The sequence below is a fragment of the Dasypus novemcinctus genome, chromosome 3 (assembly GCF_030445035.2).
Source record: "Dasypus novemcinctus isolate mDasNov1 chromosome 3, mDasNov1.1.hap2, whole genome shotgun sequence".
In the NCBI taxonomy this organism is placed as follows: Eukaryota; Metazoa; Chordata; class Mammalia; order Cingulata; family Dasypodidae; genus Dasypus; species Dasypus novemcinctus.
In genome coordinates, this window is record NC_080675.1 from 184,189,714 (window position 1) to 184,209,689 (window position 19,976).

General features: G+C 47.0%; 1 protein-coding gene across 1 annotated transcript in view; it reads left to right on the forward strand.

Annotated features, from left to right (window-relative positions):
- TRPM1 (transient receptor potential cation channel subfamily M member 1) overlaps window positions 1-19,976 on the forward strand; it is a 110,163-nt gene that overhangs the window by 41,223 nt on the left and 48,964 nt on the right. The window contains exons 13-17 of the mRNA XM_058290655.1: window positions 416-466; window positions 4,328-4,468; window positions 5,192-5,221; window positions 8,557-8,840; window positions 10,545-10,773. Of these exons, the coding sequence (XP_058146638.1) occupies window positions 416-466; window positions 4,328-4,468; window positions 5,192-5,221; window positions 8,557-8,840; window positions 10,545-10,773 (735 nt within the window). The remainder of the gene's footprint in view (window positions 1-415; window positions 467-4,327; window positions 4,469-5,191; window positions 5,222-8,556; window positions 8,841-10,544; window positions 10,774-19,976) is intronic.

The window sequence follows — 19,976 nt, forward strand, 5'->3', positions numbered from 1 at the left end:
AGGCGCCTGAGTACCGCCTTGTACAGAGAGGGAAGCCAGCTTCCTAAGTCATTAGAGAGGAGAAGGTACCAGGGCTGAGCCGTCATGTGTCTCTTGGCCCACTTTCTTATGAGGCTTCTATGAAAAATGGAGAACCAAGTTTTCACAGAGAGGAAACACTAGCTTGTAAACTTTCAACACAATATTGTACATCATGAGATTCTCCTTAAAATAACGCAATAGAAAGTGTTTAGCGTTATTGCAATGTGTTGGATTCGTCTTAACCAAAACCAATTCTGTGGCTGAACAGAACCCAGCGCAGAGTAGTTTACATTCCAGCTAGGAGGGCTCATTAATTCTATGCAAGAGGGTAGGCTTGTCTTCCAGGTGTTGAGGAGAAAAACGTACTTAATACAGCTGGATGCTTCTCTTTCAGAGACTGGGCCCACCAAACACACTTCATTTGCTGGTGAGGGATGTGAAAAAGGTCAGTCTACTGTTCTATAACCCTTCCCCGGCTGCACCTGCTAATAGCTTTTTCTTTTTCTCTCCCCTTCCCCTCCCCCCACTGTCTGCTCTCTGTGGCCATTCGCTGTGTTCTTCTGTGTCCACTTGCATTCTCAGTGGCCCCAGGAATCTGTGTCTCTTTGTTGCGTCATCTTGCTGCGTCAGCTCTCCATGTGTGTGGCATCACTCCTCAGCAGGCTGAGCTTTTTTCGCATGGAGCAGCTCTCCTTACGGGGCACATTCCTTGCACGTGGGGCTTCCCTACGCAGGGGACACCCCTGCATGGCACGGCACTCCTTGTGCGCATCAGCACTGCGTATGGGCCAGCTCCACACAGGTCAGGAGGCCCTGGGTTTGAACCCTGGACCTCCCGTGTGGTAGGTGGATGCTCTATCAGTTGAGCCAAATCTTCTTCCCTGCTAATAGTTTTAAAAAGCAATTTTTACTTTTCAAAATACACTGACTTCCCATTATTTGAGGCTTAGGAGAATGAATTCCCTTCTCCCATAGAAAGTGTTGACCTAAAACTAAAAGAGAACACGATAATCTTTTCAAAGTTCAATGTTCACCACCAAACATGGTAAGTAGGTGTTGAACGACTGCTTGATCACACTGGCGTCCACACCATCATCAACACCAGGTGTGACGGCCAGGTGAGGTTCCCAGGTTACCAATGGCCTGAAGCACCGCCATCCATCAACTCAGCCTGGGGGTATATCATTTCCCTTAAAATCTGTTAGTCCCCATTCTCTGTGCCTCTCTACAGAATGCCAGCAGGAGGCGCCCCCTTGCGCTCTGTGTGCTGGTGACTAAAGCAGTTGCACGTCGCCCTTTGTGACCTACCTTACTACGTGATCAGTGTTCTCCCACTCCCCTTTGCTATGAATTTCTGAAAGCCTGTTTTTGTAGGGTCTCACTCGCTCTCTGTTCCGGTGTGGGATTTCTTGGGGTGTGTAGCACAGGTTAGAGGATTCTATTGGGTTAACGTGAGAAGTGATTCATTTTGCTAGAATGCACTCCTGGTGTACAAGGGGCGCAATGCATGTTAATGTGCTGAGCAAGAGGAAAACAACTCAGGGGACAGAAGAGAGTTTTCAGTCCAAGTCCTGCTCCGTCTGGTCGTCTTTCATACAGAGACCCAGTCATGGAAAGATTTGGTTCTGCAGACGCTCATTGCGTCAGAACGGAATCCACAGATTTGGGAACTGAGGGAGACCTCAGGGACTCCAGCCTTGTGTCCCACTGTGAGGCGTCCATTTCCCCAGAAGACCCTGTGGGGAGCTCGACTGAGAGCCATGCACACTCAGGCCCGCAGCCCCCTCCTTGAGGCCCGGCCAGTTCCCCCGCGCTGTGTCACCAGCCCCCTGCACGATGTCACCACTCCCCCTGCGTGATGTCACCAGTCCCCCTGCGCGGCGTCACCAGTCCCCCTGCGCGATGTCACCAGTCCCCCTGTGCGGCATCACCAGTCCCCCTGCGCGGCGTCACCAGTCCCCCTGCGCGGCGTCACCACTCCCCCTGCGTGATGTCACCAGTCCCCCTGCGCGGCGTCACCAGTCCCCCTGCATGATGTCACCAGCTCCCCTGCGCGATGTCACCAGTCCCCCTGCGCGATGTCACCAGTCCCCCTGCGCGATGTCACCAGTCCCCCTGCGCGGAGTCACCAGTCCCCCTGCGCGGCGTCACCAGTCCCCCCACCCCCTCTCCCTGCCCCCAGTCAGGCCTCCTGCTCAACAGTCTCCCAGGTCGCCCCATAGGCGGCCACAGGAAGTCTGCGCTCACTCGAGGCACCTCCGCCCCCAAGTCTGACCCTGTCCTCTGCCTCTGCAGCCCCCACCCTCCACAGCCCACCCTGCCGGACTTCCGCCCCTGGGACACCAGCCTGCTCCCTGCAGCCCGTCCCGGTCCTCACCACCGCAGTCCTACTTCCTCCCAGCAGAGCAGATGTGCCTCCCACAGGCCTCCCCTCTCCCCACCGGCCTCTCCCCTCCCCGCCGGCCTCTCCCCCTCCCCGCCGACCTACCCCCTCCCCGACAGCCTCCCCCATCCCCATCCCACCCCCACACCCCCCCCCCAGCAGGGCCTCTGCCCGTATGTCTCCCCTCTGCCGTGCCATGGGCAGTCTTAGTTTGCCTGGGCTGCTATAACAAAGTGCCTCAGACTTGGCTGAAGAATGGGGATTTTTCTCACTGATTTGGAGCTTCCCCGGAAGCGCTCTGCCGGTGGCTGCGGCCATGCGCAGCTCACGTGTGCCTCTGTCACCTGGCCGTCCCTCTCCCGTCCAACCCCCCGGCTCTGCACCCATGTTTCCTCTGCTCCTGAGGACTCTGGGCATTTTGATTAAGACCACCCGCTGCAGTGTGGCCCGCCTTAACGAGGGACCTCTCCAAAGCTCCAAACGGGGGCACATGCCCTGGACCAGGGGCCAGGCCTGAGCGTGTCCCCAGGGGGCGTGAGTCGGTCCCTAACAGTGACATCGGGGGCTTGTCCCCTTCCCCTAAGAGCGAGCACCTTGACAGCCCTGCTGCTCCCCTGATCTTTGCATACAGAACCCCCAAAAGACTCAGGGACCAGACAGGGGCGACACACACGTCAGCTGGGCAAAGGCCGGGAACTGCTGTGGGAAAGGGAGGGCGTGCGGAGCATGCACCAGCAGCCCATCGTTCCACCAGAGGAGACCCACAAGCACTGGACGGCCCAGAGCCAAAGCCTGACGAGCAGCCGCAGCCCTGGCCCTGGGTGAGGCGGCCACGGAGCCCCCGGGAGCCCAGGAGCTCCTCTCGGCCCTCCTCCCACGCCCGGCTTCCTCTCAGCGCTAGGCAGGGCTCTGCCCCTCACGACACCCAGTCATGCCCACCAGCTGGTGGGCTTGTGTTCTTCTGAAAACCTGGGGGTGGGTGCACCCCGAGCTGTCCACAGGCAGGCGCCGCCCTTCCTCCCACCAGTACCTCCCTCCCGGGGCCTGGGCCACTCCCCTGCCCCCTGACGCCAAGCACAGCAGCGTTTTCTTGAGGCTGACACGTGCTCACTGAGCCGGCCTGGGCCCACGAGCACCCAGTCATCTACACCACAGCCACTCAGGTTTCTTACTCGGGCTCGCTGGAAACACACAGTCTGTTTTCTGCAGCAGGGGCGCACTCCATCGTCCCTCCACCGTATGTGCAGGCAACACCTATAATCCTTGGTCAGGTCCATCAACTCCCAAGGCAGAGCCGGGAGTGGCCGCTCTGCCTGAGGCGCAAGGATTCCACATTGCCCATGCCTTCCTGCTGATGTGCCCCACTGATGCCTTCCTGCTGATGCATTATTGCTGATGCGTTATTGCTGATGCGTCCCTGCTGGTGCATTCCTGCTGATGTGTTCTCACTAATGCATTCTCGCTGATATGTTTTCGCTGATGCATTTTAGTCGATGTCTTCCTGATGATGCCTTCCTGCTGATGCATTATTGCTGATGCGTTCTCACTGATGCATTCTTGCTGATCTGTTCTCATGATGCATTCCTGCTGATGCATTCTAGCTGATGCGTTCCTACTGATGCATTCTCACTGACGTGTTCTTGCTGATGTATTCTCACTGATGCATTCTCGCTGATGCGTTTTCACTGATGCATTCTAGTTGATGCCTTCCTGCTGAAGCATTCTCACTGATGCGTTCTTGCTGCTGTGTTCCTGCTGATGCGATCCTACTGATGCGTCTTCACTGATGCATTCTCACTGATGCATTCTTGCTAATGTGTTCTCATGACACATTCCAGCTGATGCATTCTTGCTGATGTGTTCTCACTGATGCGCTGCAGCTGCTGGGTTCTTGCACCTGAGACCAGCATTCTCTGCTTACAGGGGAACCTTCCGCCCGACTACCACATCAGCCTCATAGACGTAGGCCTGGTGCTCGAGTACCTCATGGGCGGAGCTTACCGCTGCAACTACACCCGGAAGAGCTTTCGGACCCTTTACAACAACCTGTTTGGACCAAAGAGGGTAGAGCTAAGTCATCGTGGAGTGTTCTATGGCTCCTGCAAGCACGGAAGCGCATTCGGTTCCTGCTGTCCTTTCCAATAACGGCACTCTTTACCCCACCCCAGCGCACCTGCCCTTCCTCCTCCGTGCGCTCCGGGGTCCTCGGCCAGCGCGGCCCACCAGGGCACCCGCCCTCCTTTCCTGTCCACGGAGGCCTTCCGCGGGCGCGCCCCTGCAGCGCCTGTGCCCCTACCCGTGCCACCACTGCGGCTCTCACCGCCCTCCAGAGCCCAGGACCCAGGCTCCCACTGCCTAAAGAGCCTGGCATTAGCACCCCAGACCCCCAACCTGCTGCGCGCCCGCCTGCCGCTTCTTCCCCCACTGTGCCCTCTATGGCCAGCCCCGCTCTAAAGCAGGTCTTTCTTGAACGCCCCCCACCCCGTAGCCCTGTGTCTGGATTTCTAGTGCACCACTTCTCCGGTTTTACTACCTAACAGGGGCCTTGTGTGTGTGTCTCACACAAGGCCTCAATGTGTGCTGCCAACAGAAGCAGAGTTGCCAAGAGTAAAGTGTTTCCCTTCCTTGAACGGTGACATTTTCATGACAGAAAGTGCTTTTTAACCTATTATGTCTACTATTAACTTTACTACTACTAATGCCCTGCAACTAGCATTAGCTGTCTAGTCACTCGACTAGCCTTGGTTATCTGAGTAAATTGATTTTTTCCTCTTCTTCATTATGCAGCCGAAAGCTCTTAAGCTTCTGGGAATGGAAGTAAGTAGGATTTGTTTTCATGCTTCTATGTTTTCTTGGTCAAATACATGTGGTCCTCTTAGTTTTGTATTTGTTTAACATAAAATTGCATAGTTCGTCTTCCATGAATAAACCCACTCACTATACTGCTCACCAAAATTTACTTAGATGATTTAACCAAATTATCTAAAAGGGCCATATACATGGAAAACAGGAGGTGGCATTAAAAGCTACCCAATTCATTCCATAGAGTTAGCAAAAGCATGATTTCCAAAGATTAAGCAAAAAACTAGAGAATGCCTCTTCTATATGCACAAATTATAAATAATAAGAAAGAAATGCAATAGAATGATTTCACTAAGTCCTAAACAAGTAATTAAAGTCTTCCAGGAATGAAAATATAGTTTAATATTAGTAAGCCTATAATATGTTGCATCACATCTGTAAATCAAAAAAGGAAAAAAGTATGATTTTTAATTAGAGGCTGAGAGGCAAGTGGAAAAAAATGTAAAATGTGTTCCTCAACTTTTTAAAAAAGTAACTTTACTAGAAAGAGAATGGTGAAATTAAAATCCTTCCTTGATAAGATTAAAATACACATATATCTTCTAGGAAGAGAAAATATTTACTGAGCAGCAGGGTCCTGGGACTGTTTCTGTTAAAATCAAGAGCAAAACAAGGATGCTCATTGTCACTGGTGTCACCAAATCCACATTAACCTAACCCATGAGAAAGTAAATGCTAAAGAAAGAATACCTACAAGGTACAGAAGATGATTAGCTACTAAAAATATTATTGTGTATCTAGAAATCCCAGGAAAATCAACTGAGGTTCTTTCACAACAAGACAAAAGTACCCAAAAATAACCTGAACAGGAAAGGTACAGACATATATTAAAATATCAAAACACTAGTCATAAAATTATTTAAATAAATACCTTAACACCAAATATTGAGACTGACTCTTGTAAAGATTCTTCTCGAATGAATGAGCTACACAGCACCCAACTTCGTATATTTGTGTAGAAGATTTTATTAATTCTGTGTTTGCAGTTAAGACTACCTTTTAACACTACTGCTCATTGTTGGATTTTGTTTAGAGTTTTCCGTGATCTCCTATTCTCTCAAAACTTTGTGTCTGTGGGATTGATCTGTTTTGGGAGAGTTTGTTAGAACTTTCCAAAATAAATCTGGTCCCATTCCCATAATTTTTTATGGGGTGTATCTTTGACTACCTTTGTAATAACTTTTATAAATAAAAACCATTCAGGCTTTCTATTTCCTAGAACCAACTTAGGTAGTTTATAACTATCCTAGAAAATAATTAGTTTCATCTAAACTTTCAAGTTCATTGCTATAAACTTTTACAACGCATTCTAATTTTTCCTTCTCAGTATCTACAGTTGTGTCCCATTTCTTGTTCCAATTTTTAAAATGTATGTCATCTCTTTTTTCCTTACCCATACTTGCCTACATATTTTATTAGCAGGTTTGCTGTATCAAGCAACTCGCTTTTTTGTTGTCTATTTTATTGTCTGCTTTTATTTTTACTCATTACTTCCATATAGTTTCTAACTGTACTTTGTTTACTGGCCCAACTTAAGAGTGACGTTCATTCATTTTCAATCTCTGTACTCCAACAAATGCTTTAAAGATACACATCTTTCTCTGAGCATTATTTTGGGTAAGTAGAACCCTCATTGACATTAATTTCGGAATATTTTGTAATCTCTTTACTCCAAAGTTATTTAGAAGTATATTTAACATTTTCCAGGTACAGTTTTGTTGTTGCAGTTATCCTGTTGGCATTAATTTCTAATTTTATTCCAGGAAGGTAGACTGTATGCTTTCTGCTCTTTGGAATTTGTTGAGACAGGAAATCTCAAAGGAATTGAGCTTGATCTTTGTTAACGATGAGCATATGTTTGAAACAAAGGTGTATTTCCTGTTTGTTGGAAAGAATTCCTTTCCTCTCTCAGATCACACTTAACTGTGCTATTCAATTTGCTTCTATATTTACTCCTTGTTTTTAGTTCATTTCTAAGTGAGGTGTGTTTAGAGACTTTTACTGTGATTGCAAGCGCCTCAACTTCTCTCCATCCTTCCAGTGCATTTCCTTTGTGGTTTTAGTGGGTTGTTCTCTTTCTTCTTATTGATTTACGGCAGCCCTTGGAATTTAGGGAAATTAACCACTTTTGTTATGTTCTCATTCTAGCAAACTTAAAATTATTTTAAGAGAATTTGCATACAATTACAATTTCAGTCTTATGTATTATTGAAAGGTAAGCTTAAAACTTCTGTTTTACAGGACTTCTTAAGCCATTAGTTGATTTTATTATATATTTCTGAAAATAAAGCTACCTTTATTTTTAAATTTCTATAATGCCAATTTTTAACCTATATACACCAACCTTCCCCCAAATCACTGACCCATTGTAGTTTTACTGTGACAAAACCATATACGCCCAGAAAATTAGAACAAAAAAAAATCATTTAAATGCGAGGCAACATAGAACATGCTCAGTTAAAATACTATAACAACATTATGATATAAAGAGTAGGTGAACAATGCGTGGCAGGAAATGGAGCAGCAGCTCCGCCCAGTGCCACCCACGCCTGCTGGTGCCCGGGGACAGTTGGCGCCACAGCGCGCTCCTCAGGGGAACGAAAGGGCGTACCAACGCTCAGGTGTTGTGAAATGGCGGATAACTGACGGGAACGCCCGTTGCCGTTATTCACTGAGGCACCTTCCGGGCCCGGGTGCGCAGGCGGCGCCGCAGGTGCACCCCCACACCTCCCAGCCCCGCAGCGTCCTCTCTGGGACCCCGCCCCGTCTTCAGGACCGCCCCTCGGAATCCCTTTAGGGAAAGGGACGTGTGTGTCTTCCCCGCGTGCCGCCCGAACGAAAGAACAGGGCTCGGTCAAAGTGGAGTGTTTGCGTTCTTGAAACAGCAGCAGGGACTTCCGCGCCACCCTTCGTGTTTTTCCTCATCGGCCTGCGGCTCGGCTGGTCTGGAAATGCTCTTTTGCTGCGTGGGGGCTTCCCGGGAAAACACGCCCGACCCCGCCTCCCGCGGGGCTCTTTGTGTTTGCTTGTTGCTTTGTTCGTGGTTGCTGTTTGCTTGTTTTCCCGGCGTCTCCTCAGATAACGCTTCTGAGGAAAACGGTGGGCCCAGGGGTGTACGTTATCCCGACGGGAGTGCCCTCTTCCCCTTCCTTGGGTTTCGAGGCCTATTTATTTACGGTAGTAACGCGGTGGCTGTTCGCGCGGGCCCTGAGCGCCCTGAGGCAGCCCCGCGGCCCGGCTTCCCGCTGGCGCGTGGACGGCAAACCCTGAAAACTGCCCCCCGCCCCCAGGATGAGGAGCCCCCGGCCAAGGGGAAGAAGCCGCAGCAGCGCCGGGAGGCGGCGCCGGACGCCGAGGACCCGGCCGCCAGCCGCTTCCCGCAGCCGTTCCACGAGCTGCTGCTGTGGGCCGTGCTGCTGCGGCGCCAGGCCATGGCGGCCTTCGTGTGGCGGCGCGGCGAGGGCCGCCTGGCCGAGGCGCTGGCCGCCTGCAGGCTCTACCGCGCCCTGGCCCACGAGTCGTCCGAGAGCGAGCTGGCGGACGACGTCTCCCAGGACCTCGACAGCAACTCCAAGTGGGTGCCGGGGGCGCCGGGGCGGGGGAAGCCGGGCCGTCTGCGGGGCGCCGGGGCGGGGGAAGCCGGGCCGTCTGCGGGGCGCCGGGGCGGGGGAAGCCGGGCCGTCTGCGGGGCGCCGGGGCGGGGGAAGCCGGGCCGTCTGCGGGGCGCCGGGGCGGGGGAAGCCGGGCCGTCTGCGGGGCGCCGGGGCGGGGGAAGCCCGGCCGTCTGCGGGGCGCCGGGGCGGGGGAAGCCGGGCCGTCTGCGGGGCGCCGGGGCGGGGGAAGCCGGGCCGTCTGCGGGGCGCCGGGGCGGGGGAAGCCCGGCCGTCTGCGGGGCGCCGGGGCGGGGGAAGCCGGGCCGTCTGCGGGGCCGTCTGCGGGGCGCGGGCACGCGCGTCTCCCCCGGGGCGCAGGGCGGCAAGCGCGGGCTCGGAAACCCCTGCCCGTCGGGACGGCGCCCCTCGGCGTCTCCGAGGGGCCTGTGGTCCCGAGTTTCCGGGTTTCACCGCTTTCCCTTTACTGCGTCTCTTGCAAACGGTGAGCGCGATTTTAACGCGCGCTCGGGGAAGCGGCTCTTCCCGCCGACGCCCGCCGAGGGCCGCTTCACAGACGCGGGAGCCCGAGCCGGCCAGCGCGCCGGGCGGCGCACGTCTCAGCTCGGCGAAGCGCCCTGCTTTCGTGGGGCACTTGGTGTTTCTCCAGTTCCTAGCCGGTTCTAAACGCTGGGGACTCCGTGCTGGCTCAAGATGGGGCAGGGCGCGTCTCCTTCCGCGGGGTGCGGTGCTGACCTCCCTGCCTGGAGACCCCACACGCGCTGTGTCCCCTCGCGGTGAGGCCGCAGGCTCCGCAGAGAAGCGTTGGTCTGCAGGGACAGAGAAGGCAACCCCTCCCCACACACACACACACACACACGTAATTCCACCTTCTTCATCCATCAGCACAGAACTGGAATAGAGTCTTCTCGAAATGGAGGAACAGAGAAGGGCGATCAGGATGGGACGGTGCCTTCAGCACATTCCACGAAAAAAATGTGGAAGGCCCTGGAAACCTTTACAGTGATCCTCAGCTACTTAAACCAGGGTCCACTGGAAAAGGGAATCGATTTTATGTTCACATGCACCTGGCGGCACTACTCCATTCCCGCCCTCCCCGCCAGGCCTCCAAAATTAGGTGCCCCCTCCTCTGGCCCCCAAAACAACTACACTTTGTCTCTATCCTAGCCCTGAGAATGTTGGCTTTTGTGATTAAGTATTATTGAATAAAACATGCACACAGAGAAGGGCGTACTTCCTATATTTAGGAAACGCACCTGTCGACCAGCACAGAACCTGACCAGCCCCCGAAGCCCCCCTCCATCCCCTTTCAAGCTCCCTTTCCCTCAAGGGTAGACACTGTTCTGAGTTCCACCCCGAAGGTGCTGGTTTTGACCTCACCTGCCCGTCTTTTCTGTTTGCCTCCCTGTTCTTTGAATTCCTTGAGGGAAGGGGACAGGTTCCATTTGTACCAGGGTCAGCCCCGACCTGGCAAACCCAGAGCCTCACCCCAGGCAGGACCTCCCGCAGCCAGGGACCCAGCCTGCAGCTTCCTGCTGGCCAAGGATATCAGACCCCCTTCCCACAAGGAATCACCCTCCCCCGGCACGTTAAGTCCCTGCAGGCACGTCTAAGGAAGAGCTCGTGACCACTTGGCCTCACCAAGGACTCAATTTCTTCTCCTCCAGGGACTTTGGGCAGCTTGCCGTGGAGTTGTTAGACCAGTCCTATAAGCATGACGAGCAGATCGCCATGAAACTTCTAACCTATGAGCTGAAAAACTGGAGCAACTCGACCTGCCTCAAACTGGCTGTTGCAGCCAAACACCGGGACTTCATAGCTCACACCTGCAGCCAGATGTTGCTGACTGATATGTGGATGGGGCGACTACACATGAGGAAAAACCCTGGTCTAAAGGTATGCCTGCCGAGGTGGTTAGACTAGCGGGAGTGACGATGACAACTAGCACTTGTCGATCACCTACTCTGAGCTAGGCTGGGCTAAGCCCTTCTCGTGGATTTTTTCATTTATTCCTCTTCATACCCCCATGCGGAAGTTGCTATGACAATCCTTTTAAGGATGAGGAATCTAAAGAATTAAGGTTAAATAAGTTGCCTAAGATCTTAGCTGGTAACGCCAGAGCCTGACCAACCACGACACTTAGCTTACAGCGCTCCCTGGCATGCCATTTTGAGCCCATCTTAACAACCCATGCATCCTTGGACAGGCCACCCTCCTGCCATTAAAGCAGCAAATGTAACTATATTTCTATGGATTCCCTTACAATTCTGAAATTGTGTGACATTACTTTACCTGTGATGTTTTCCTGGATTTTATGAGAGGATTAGAGCTATGAAATGGTTTGAAAAGGATGTAGTAGGGAGAAAATTGTATTGGGATCAAATTCGTGTTCTTTTCTTTACCACTGTTAGTAGATTATCTTCAGAAGAGATTCTAATTCTCAGATAAACAGCTATATAATGGCAATAATTACACCTATCTCAAAAAGTATAGTGTTTGGCTCATAAAAATATGAACATTATGCCTAACTGTCCAATTCTATATAATACACTAAGCTTTATGATACCTAAGTCTGAATATTAATACATAGTTTTCAGAAAGCTAAGAAAAAAGAGAAGATACTAAAACGTGTTGTATTAGTTTGCCAAAGGCTGCCAGTGCAAAAATACAAGAAATGGATTGGCTTTTATAAGGGTGATTTACTTGGGATAGAAGTTTACATTCTAAGGCTGTGAAATGTCTAAATCAAGACACCATCAGAAATGTTTTCTCACCAAAGTCAACTACTGGCGATCCTGGCATCCTGCCACCTAGCAAGGCAAGATGGCGGCCGACCACTGCCAAGGTTCCTGCTTTTCTCTCCAGAGTTGACCATCTCCCAGGGCTCAGCTATGGGCAATCAGGCATAGGGCTTGTCTCTTTCCAGCCTCCTCTCTCAGCCTCAGGTGCTCCACTTCCTGGCCAGTCTCCACTGTGAGCATTAGGCATCCCTCCCTTATCCTCATCTCCTTGAGCCTCTCAGGGCTTCTCTGTCTTTCTGCAGCTATAGGTGAGCCTGGAGCCCTCTCTCACGTGGCAGGGTAAAGACAGCAACAGCTCTTTTTTTCTTAGGTGTTTCTGCTTTCAGTTCTCAGTTTATATAAGATCCAGCAAGAGAGCAGAGACCCAACCTGGGTTATGCCTCACTGACATAGTCCAGTCAAAAACCCTCAATGGTTCTAATTGAAAGTGATCTAATCAAAGGTCCCTTAACTGAATATAATCAAAAGGACCCACCTACACTGCATTTACAGGCCCAGATATAGGTTAGTGTAAGAACATAATTTTCTGGGGTCCATGAAAAACAAACCAGGTGTGGCAGCTTGAGATTATTAATGAATCTCAAAAAAGAGAAAGCTTATGTTTGTCAATCTATTCTTCTGGGTGTGATGCCCTTTGATTATATTGAATACAGTCGAGGGACCCTTGATTAAATTACCTGTTAAGACTAGGGCTTTGATTCAACCATTTCAGTAAGGCATGACTCAGGTTGAGTGCCTGCCCCTTTGGTGGGCTGATGTAAATAAGCACTCACTCAAGAAGACACACAGAAGAGGGAGAACTTTTTCATTTTTGATGCTGCAGCCTTACAGAGAGATGAGCCATTTGCCTGATTGTTCTCAACTGAAGAGAACAGAGCAGCTAAGCAGCTAAGAAGGCCCAGAAAGAAATGAGCCCAATGCCAAACACTGATAGAGAAAGCCCTGAGAAATGAGCCCTAACCAGGAGAGAAAACTGGAAGCCCAGTGGGAAAGGAGAGATCAGGCAGAGATTGCCCACCATCTTGCTTCAACACATGGTAACTGACTTTGGTCAAAAAGCAATCCTGAGTTGGACTCTTTGGGGCCTTATAACTATAAGCTTTTACCCCAAATAAATATCCTTTATAAAAGCCAACAGATTTCTGGTACTTTGCATCCACACCCCTTTGGCAGACTAATACACCAGGACGCTTGTAAAGAACACAGGTCACATACAAAAGAATGAGCATCAAACTGACATCAGACTTTTCATCAATAATACTGAAATCTAGAAAATAGTGGAACAAGGTCACAGTTCTGAAAAAAAAACATTTGGAATCTAGAATTGTTTTCATTCAGTTCTATTTTAAAACATGAATATAGAATATCTATATAAGACAAGTAAAGATTCAGACTATATGCTCCCTACATATTTATCTAAAAAAATTACTTCAGCAGGTACTCCAGCAAAAGAATGATGAAAATTATAAGATAAAATGCAAGAAACAAGCCCAAGTTTAAAAATCCCTATATGAAAGGATTAAAAATGCAGGCAGACTAAATGCGTAAAGAAGTTAGAGGGATACAAGAAGAAAGTACTCAAGAAGAATAGAAATTCCAATAAATTGATGCCATTACTAAGAAGCTACAAAATATCAAGAATGTGATTTGGGGCAACAAAAACAGTTTATAACCCTTGTTTTAGTGTCCTTGGCTGCTCAAGAAAACACCATGCAATGGTTGATGTGAACAATGGGAATTTATTAACTCATGGTTTTGAGACTAACAGAAAGTCTAAATCAAGGGGTCATCAAGGTGATGCTTTCTTACCAAAGACTGACATTCCAGGTCTGGCTGCTGGCAATCCTTGGTCCCTGGCTCCTCTGTCACATGGCAATGTACATGGCGGCCTCTCCTGGCCTCTTTGTTCTCTTCCAGGTTCCGCTGAATTTCAGCTTCTTGCTTCCTTTGGCTCTCTCCCTCTCTGAATTTCATTCTACTTAGATAGGATTACAGAAATAGGATTAAGACCCAACCTGGGAAGTGGACATGGCTTGATTGATAGAGTGACCATCTGCCATATGGAGGGTCCAGGGTTCAATCCCCACGGCCTCCTGACATGAGTAGTGAGCTCGCCCACATGCAGTGCTGCCACGCACAAGGAGTGCTGTGCCCCGTGTGCAAGGAATGTGCCCCACAAGGAGAGCTGTGCTGCATGAAAAAAAGTGCAGCCTGCCCAGGAGTGGTGCCACATACACGAGAGCTGATGCAGCAAGATGACGCAACAAAAAAGAGACGCAGTTTCCCAGTGCCACCAGATAATGCAAGAGGACACAGAAGAACACACAGTGAATGGACACAGAAAGAAGACAATGGGGGAAGGGGAGAGAAATAAATAATATAGATCTGAAAAATAAAGACTCAACCTAACTGAGGTGGGTCACGCCTTAACTGAAGTAACCATGTCAAAAAAATCCTCACTACAATGGGCCAACACCCACAGGCATGGATTAAGTCAAGAACACATTTTTCTGGGCCTACATACTACTCCAGCACACCACAAACCTTGAGAAAAAGTAGAAGGAAAATCATAAATTCCAGGAAAAATGAAAAACTGTACACGGAACTTTAAAACCCAGTTATGTCTAAAATTAAAATTTAGAATGATTTTGAGCAATTGGTAGAATATAGAAAATAAGACCATTTGGCCTTTGATACCAGAATTATTTTTTTTAGGAGGCCTTGGAATTACAACCATAGCACACCATGTGGCAGTGCATAAACACATTTATACAATAATAAAATGTAAATGTTTTCTATCATCCTTCAGCTTTCAAATAATCTTACAGGCAAAACATTGAACTTAAATATTCCAAAACAAAGCACAAATATTATCAAGCATAAAATATAGAAGCAAAGGTATAGCAGAAGAAAATGGGTATTGGAAGGGGGAAGGAAGAAGTGGTAAAAAGGATAATATTCTCATTGCGTGAAGTGGGGAATTAAGAGACTACCAAAATTTCCAGGAAGATGGAGGGACTAGAAAGATAACGGACCCTCTCTGCCAGAAGAGTAGCTGGAGGGCAGGCTGAAACAGCCTGGAAAATGATCTTCTAGGGTTGGGCACTGCCCAGCAGAGAGAGAGATAAAGCAGGGGAATCACAATGTCAGCAAAACTGTGAGCTGAAACCAGCGGCTGCTGCTGCTGGCAGCCTCCTCCACACTAAAGACGCTTTAGAATTCTCATGGCTCTAGGCCACTTCAGACAAAGGGGCTCCAGGGGACCCCAGGAAAGGGGGGAGAGGGGAACACAGCCTAAGGCTGGCTCAGCTCCTGACCCACAGTCTGGTCTGCTGGGTTCCAGGAGCCCTTCCAAGCCAGGTGGGGCTGCAGCACTGTGTGCCTTGGAAGCCAGCAAGGGACTGAAGATAGACGACCCTCCCAATCTCCTTCTCTACTATCAGGGACTGATTGTTGAGGACTCAAAGGGGAGTGGGATTATTTCCTACCTGGGGAAAATAGGGAGGGGGCTGCCACAGAAGGCTGAAGAAATGCCTCAGGGGAAGTTTGCACTGCAAGACTCCAGCCTCCAGGCAGGATCCTCTGTCACAAGGAGCCTGTCTGTGTTGCAGCAAACACACTCCAACCAGGCATGGAACTGAGAGCTGCCAAAGAGCGTCATCTGCTGGTAGACCAAGGAAGTGCATGTGAGAAAGTTAAAAATAAATAAGAGAGGTTTTTCCAGCCTTTATAGCCTCCCTCCCCAAGGCCCTAGGAACCTGGTCTGCAACCAATTACTGGTCCAGGGACCAGTTTTGAACAACTATCGGGGATGATCCTAACAATCCAGGTAAAACCAAGTTTTAAAGAGCAACAATAGGGGAAGTAGATGTGGCTCAAGTGATAAGGCCTCTGCCTACCAAATAGGAGGACCCAGGTTCAATCCCTGGGGCCTCCCGGTGAAAAAGAAGAAGAAAAAGCATCCTGTGCAGTGAGCCAGTGCCTGTGTGGTGAGCTGAGTGACCACACAAGTGCCCATGTGGTGAGATGGGTGCCCACATGGTGAGCCGAGTGCCCAAGTGAATGCCCATGTAGTGAACCAGTGCCTGTGCAGTGAGCCAGTGCCCACACAAGTGAGTCATGCAGCAAGGTGATGATGCAAAAAAAGATAGATGAAGGGGAGAGTCAAGGTGAAGCACAGCAGAGACCAGGAACTGGGATGGTAAAATTGACAGAACCTCTCTCCACATCAGAGGTCCCCAGGATCGATCCCAGTGAGTCCTAGAGGAGAAAGAAGAGAAGACAAAAAGAGAAATAGATACCAAAGATCACACAGTGAATGGACACAGACAGCAAAAGAAACAGGGCAGGGGAGGAGAGGGGGAAGAAAAAAAAAAGTAGTAACACACAGCCTCCCACCACTATACCCCTATGAAAGAGAAAGAAATTGAGCATCTGAGTAAACTATCATCCTAATCAGACACCTAGATATCAACAAAAAATTATAAGCCATACTAAGAAAATGGAAGACATGGCCCAAGAAAAGGAATATATCAAAGCTCAGAAGAGACATAGGGTTGAGACAACTAATTAACAAGATGCACACAAATTTCCAAAATCAAATTAATGAGCTGAAAGACAATATGGCTGAAAAAGATAAATGACATCAGAAAGATACTAAGTGAACACAAAGAAGAAATTGAAATCTTGAATAGAAAAGTAACAGAGCTCATGGGAATGAAAGCACAATAGGTGAGATAAACACATTAGAGGCATACAACAGCAGATGCAAAATTATAGAAGAAAGAATAAGTGATATTGAAGACAGAAGACTGAAATTAGAGAAAAGAATAGAAAAAATTGAGCAGGGGCTCAGGGAATTAAATGACAACACGAAATGCAACAACATACATGTCATGGGAGTTCTAAAAGGAGAAAAGAAGGGAAAGGGGGCAGGAAGAGTATTTGAGAAATTTTAGCTGGAAATTTCCCAACTCTCATGAAAGAAATGCACTTACATGTCCAAGAAGCCCAGCATACTCCAATCAGAATAAATCCAAATAGACCTGCTCCAAGACACGTACTACTCAGAATGTCAAATGTCAAAGATAAAGAGAAAATCCTGAGAGCAATGAGGGAGAAGCAAACCATCACATACAATGGACACCCAATTAGAATTAGCATGGATTTCTCACCAGAAACCATGGAGGTGAGAAGACAGTGGTATGATACAATTAGGATACTGAAAGAGAAAAACTGCCAGCTGAGAATTCTTTGTCCAGCAAAATTGTCTTTCAAATTTGAAGGTGAGTATAAAATATTCACAAACAAAATAAAACTAAAAGAGTTTGTAGAAAAAGGATCCACCTTTGCAGGAAATATTAAAGGAAGCCTTAGAGCCTGAAAGAAAAAGATAGGAGAGAGAGGCTTGGAGGAGAATAAAGAAGAAAGAATAGCACAAAGGATAACCAAAAGAATAAAAAGACAGACAAAAATATGACATGACATATGGAAACCAAAGAATAAAATTGTGAAAGTAAATAATGCATTTACAGTAATATCATTGAATGTGAATGGATTAAACTCCCCAATCAAAAGATGTAGGCTGACAAAATGGATTTAAAAAAAAAAAACATGAGCCGTACATATGCTGCTTACAAGAGACTCACCTTAAATCCAAGGATACAAACCAGGTGAAAGTGAAAGGTTGTAAAAAGATACTCCATGCAAAGAGTAACCAAAAAAGAGCAGAGATAGCTATACTAATATTGGACAAAGCAGACTTTAAATGCAAAAAATTTATAAGAGATACAGAAGGCCATTATATATTAATAAAAGGGATAACCCACAGGAAGATATAACAGTCAAAAATATCTATGCATCTAACCAGGGTGCCTCAAAGTACGTGAGACAAACTCTGGCAAAAGTGAAGGGAGAAAAAGACATCTCTACAATAATTGTTGGAGACTTCCACACACCACTCACGTCATTAGATAGAACTAGACAGAGATCAACAAGGAAACAGAGAACTTGAATAATATCATCAATGAGTTAGACCTAACAGACATATTCAAAATGTTGCATCCAAACTCAAAGGGTTATATACTTTTCTTCAGTACCCATAGATCTTTCTCCAGGTCTGACCACATGTTAGGTCACAATGCAGCTCTCAATAAATATAAAAAGAGTGAAGTTATGCAAAGCTCCTTCTCAGATCATAGTGGAATGAACCTGGAAATCAATAATACATAGGAAAAAGGTAAATTTTGAAATGTGTGGAGTCTAAACAGCACACTCCTATTTAATCAGTGGGTCAAAGAAGAAATTGCAAGTGAAATCATTAAATATGTTGAGACAAATGAAAACAAGAACTCAACTTACCAAAACTTATGGGATACAGCAAAGGCAGTTTTAAGAGTGAAATTTATAGCCCTAAATACCAATATTAAAAAAGGAGAAAGAACTAACCTCAAGGATTTAACTGAACAAATACAGAAACTAGAAAAAGAATAGCAAACCAATTCCAAAGCAAGCAGAAGGAAAGAAATAATAAAGACTAGAGCAGAAATGAATGAAATTGAGGAGAACAACAACAACAACAAAAACATAGAGAAAAACAACTAAAAGCTGGTTCTTTGAGAAAATCAATAAAATTGACAAACCTCTAGCTAGATGAACAAAGAGAAAAAAGAAAGAAGATGCAAATAAATACAATCAGAAATGAAAGGGGGGAAGTTACAGCTGACCCCACAGAAATAAAAAGGATCATAAGAGGATATTATGAGAAACTGTATGCCAACAAACTAAGTAACCTAGGTGAAATGGACAAATTCCTAGAAATGCGCAACCTACACTGATGCTACAAGAAATACAAGAACTTAACAAATCAACCACATTTAAAGAGATTGAATCCATCATCAAAAATCTTCCAACAAAGAAAAGTCCAGGACCAGATGGCTTCACAGGTGAATTCTACCAAGCATTTCAAAAAGAATGAACACAATACTGTTTAAACTCTTCCAAAAAATTGAAGTGGGATAATTACCAAACACATTTTTCAAAGCCTAATACCAAAGCTAGATAAAGATACTACAAGAAGAGAAAATTACAGACCAATTTCTCTAATGAACATAGGTATAAAAATTCACAATTAAATACCTGCAAATCAAATCCAGCATCATATTAAAAGACATATACATCAAAACCAAGTGGGATTTATTACTGGTATGCAAGACTGGTTCAATGTAAGAAAATCAATCAATGTTATACACCACATTAATAAATCAAAGGGGAAAAAAACACACAATCATCTCAATTGATGCAGAAAAGACATTCGACAAAATCCAGCATCCTTTCTTGATAAAAATGCTTCAAAAGATAGGCAGAGAAGGAAAAATCCTCAATATGATAAAAGGCATATATGAAAAACTCACAGCCAACATTGTACTCAATAGGGAAGTATTGAAAACTTTCCCTCTAAGATCAGGAACAAGACAAGGATGCCCACTGTCATGATTGTTATTCAACATTATACTAGAAGTTCTAGCTAAAGCAATTAGACAAGAAAAAAAATTAAAGGCATCCATATAGGAAAAGAGGAAGTAAAACTCTGTGGATGACATGATCCTATATTTAGAAAATTCTGAAATGTCTACAATAAAGCTATGTGAACTGATAACATGAGTTCAGCAAAGTGGCAGGATACAAGATTAACACACAAAAATCAGTATGTTTCTGTACACTAGTATTGAACAATCTGAGGAGGAAATCGGGGAAAATTCCATTTACAATGGCAACAAAAAGACTCAATACCTATGAATCAATTCAACCAAAGAAGTACAGGACCTATATGCAGAAAACTACAAAACAATGCTAAAAGAAATCAATGAAGACCTAAACAAATGGAAAGATATTTTGTGTTCATAGATTGGAAAACTAAATATCGTGAAGATGTCAATCTTACCTAAACTGATTTATAGATTCAATGCAATAGTAATAAAAAAACCTCCAACAACCTACTTTACAGAAATAGAAAAGGCAATTACCAATTTGGAAGGGAAAGTGTAACCAAATAGTCAAAAGCATTCCAAAAAGAAGAGCAACATGGGAGGAATTTCACTGCCTAACCTTGAAACATACTACAAAGCTACAGTGATCAAAACAACCTGGGACTGGCATAAAGATAGACATATTGATCAGTGGAATAGAATTGAGAGTCCAGAAATAAGCCCTTACTTCTATGGCCAACTGCTTTGTGTGTGTCATCTAGCTGCATCAGTTCTCCGTGTGTGCAGCGCCACTCCTGGGCAAGCTGCACTT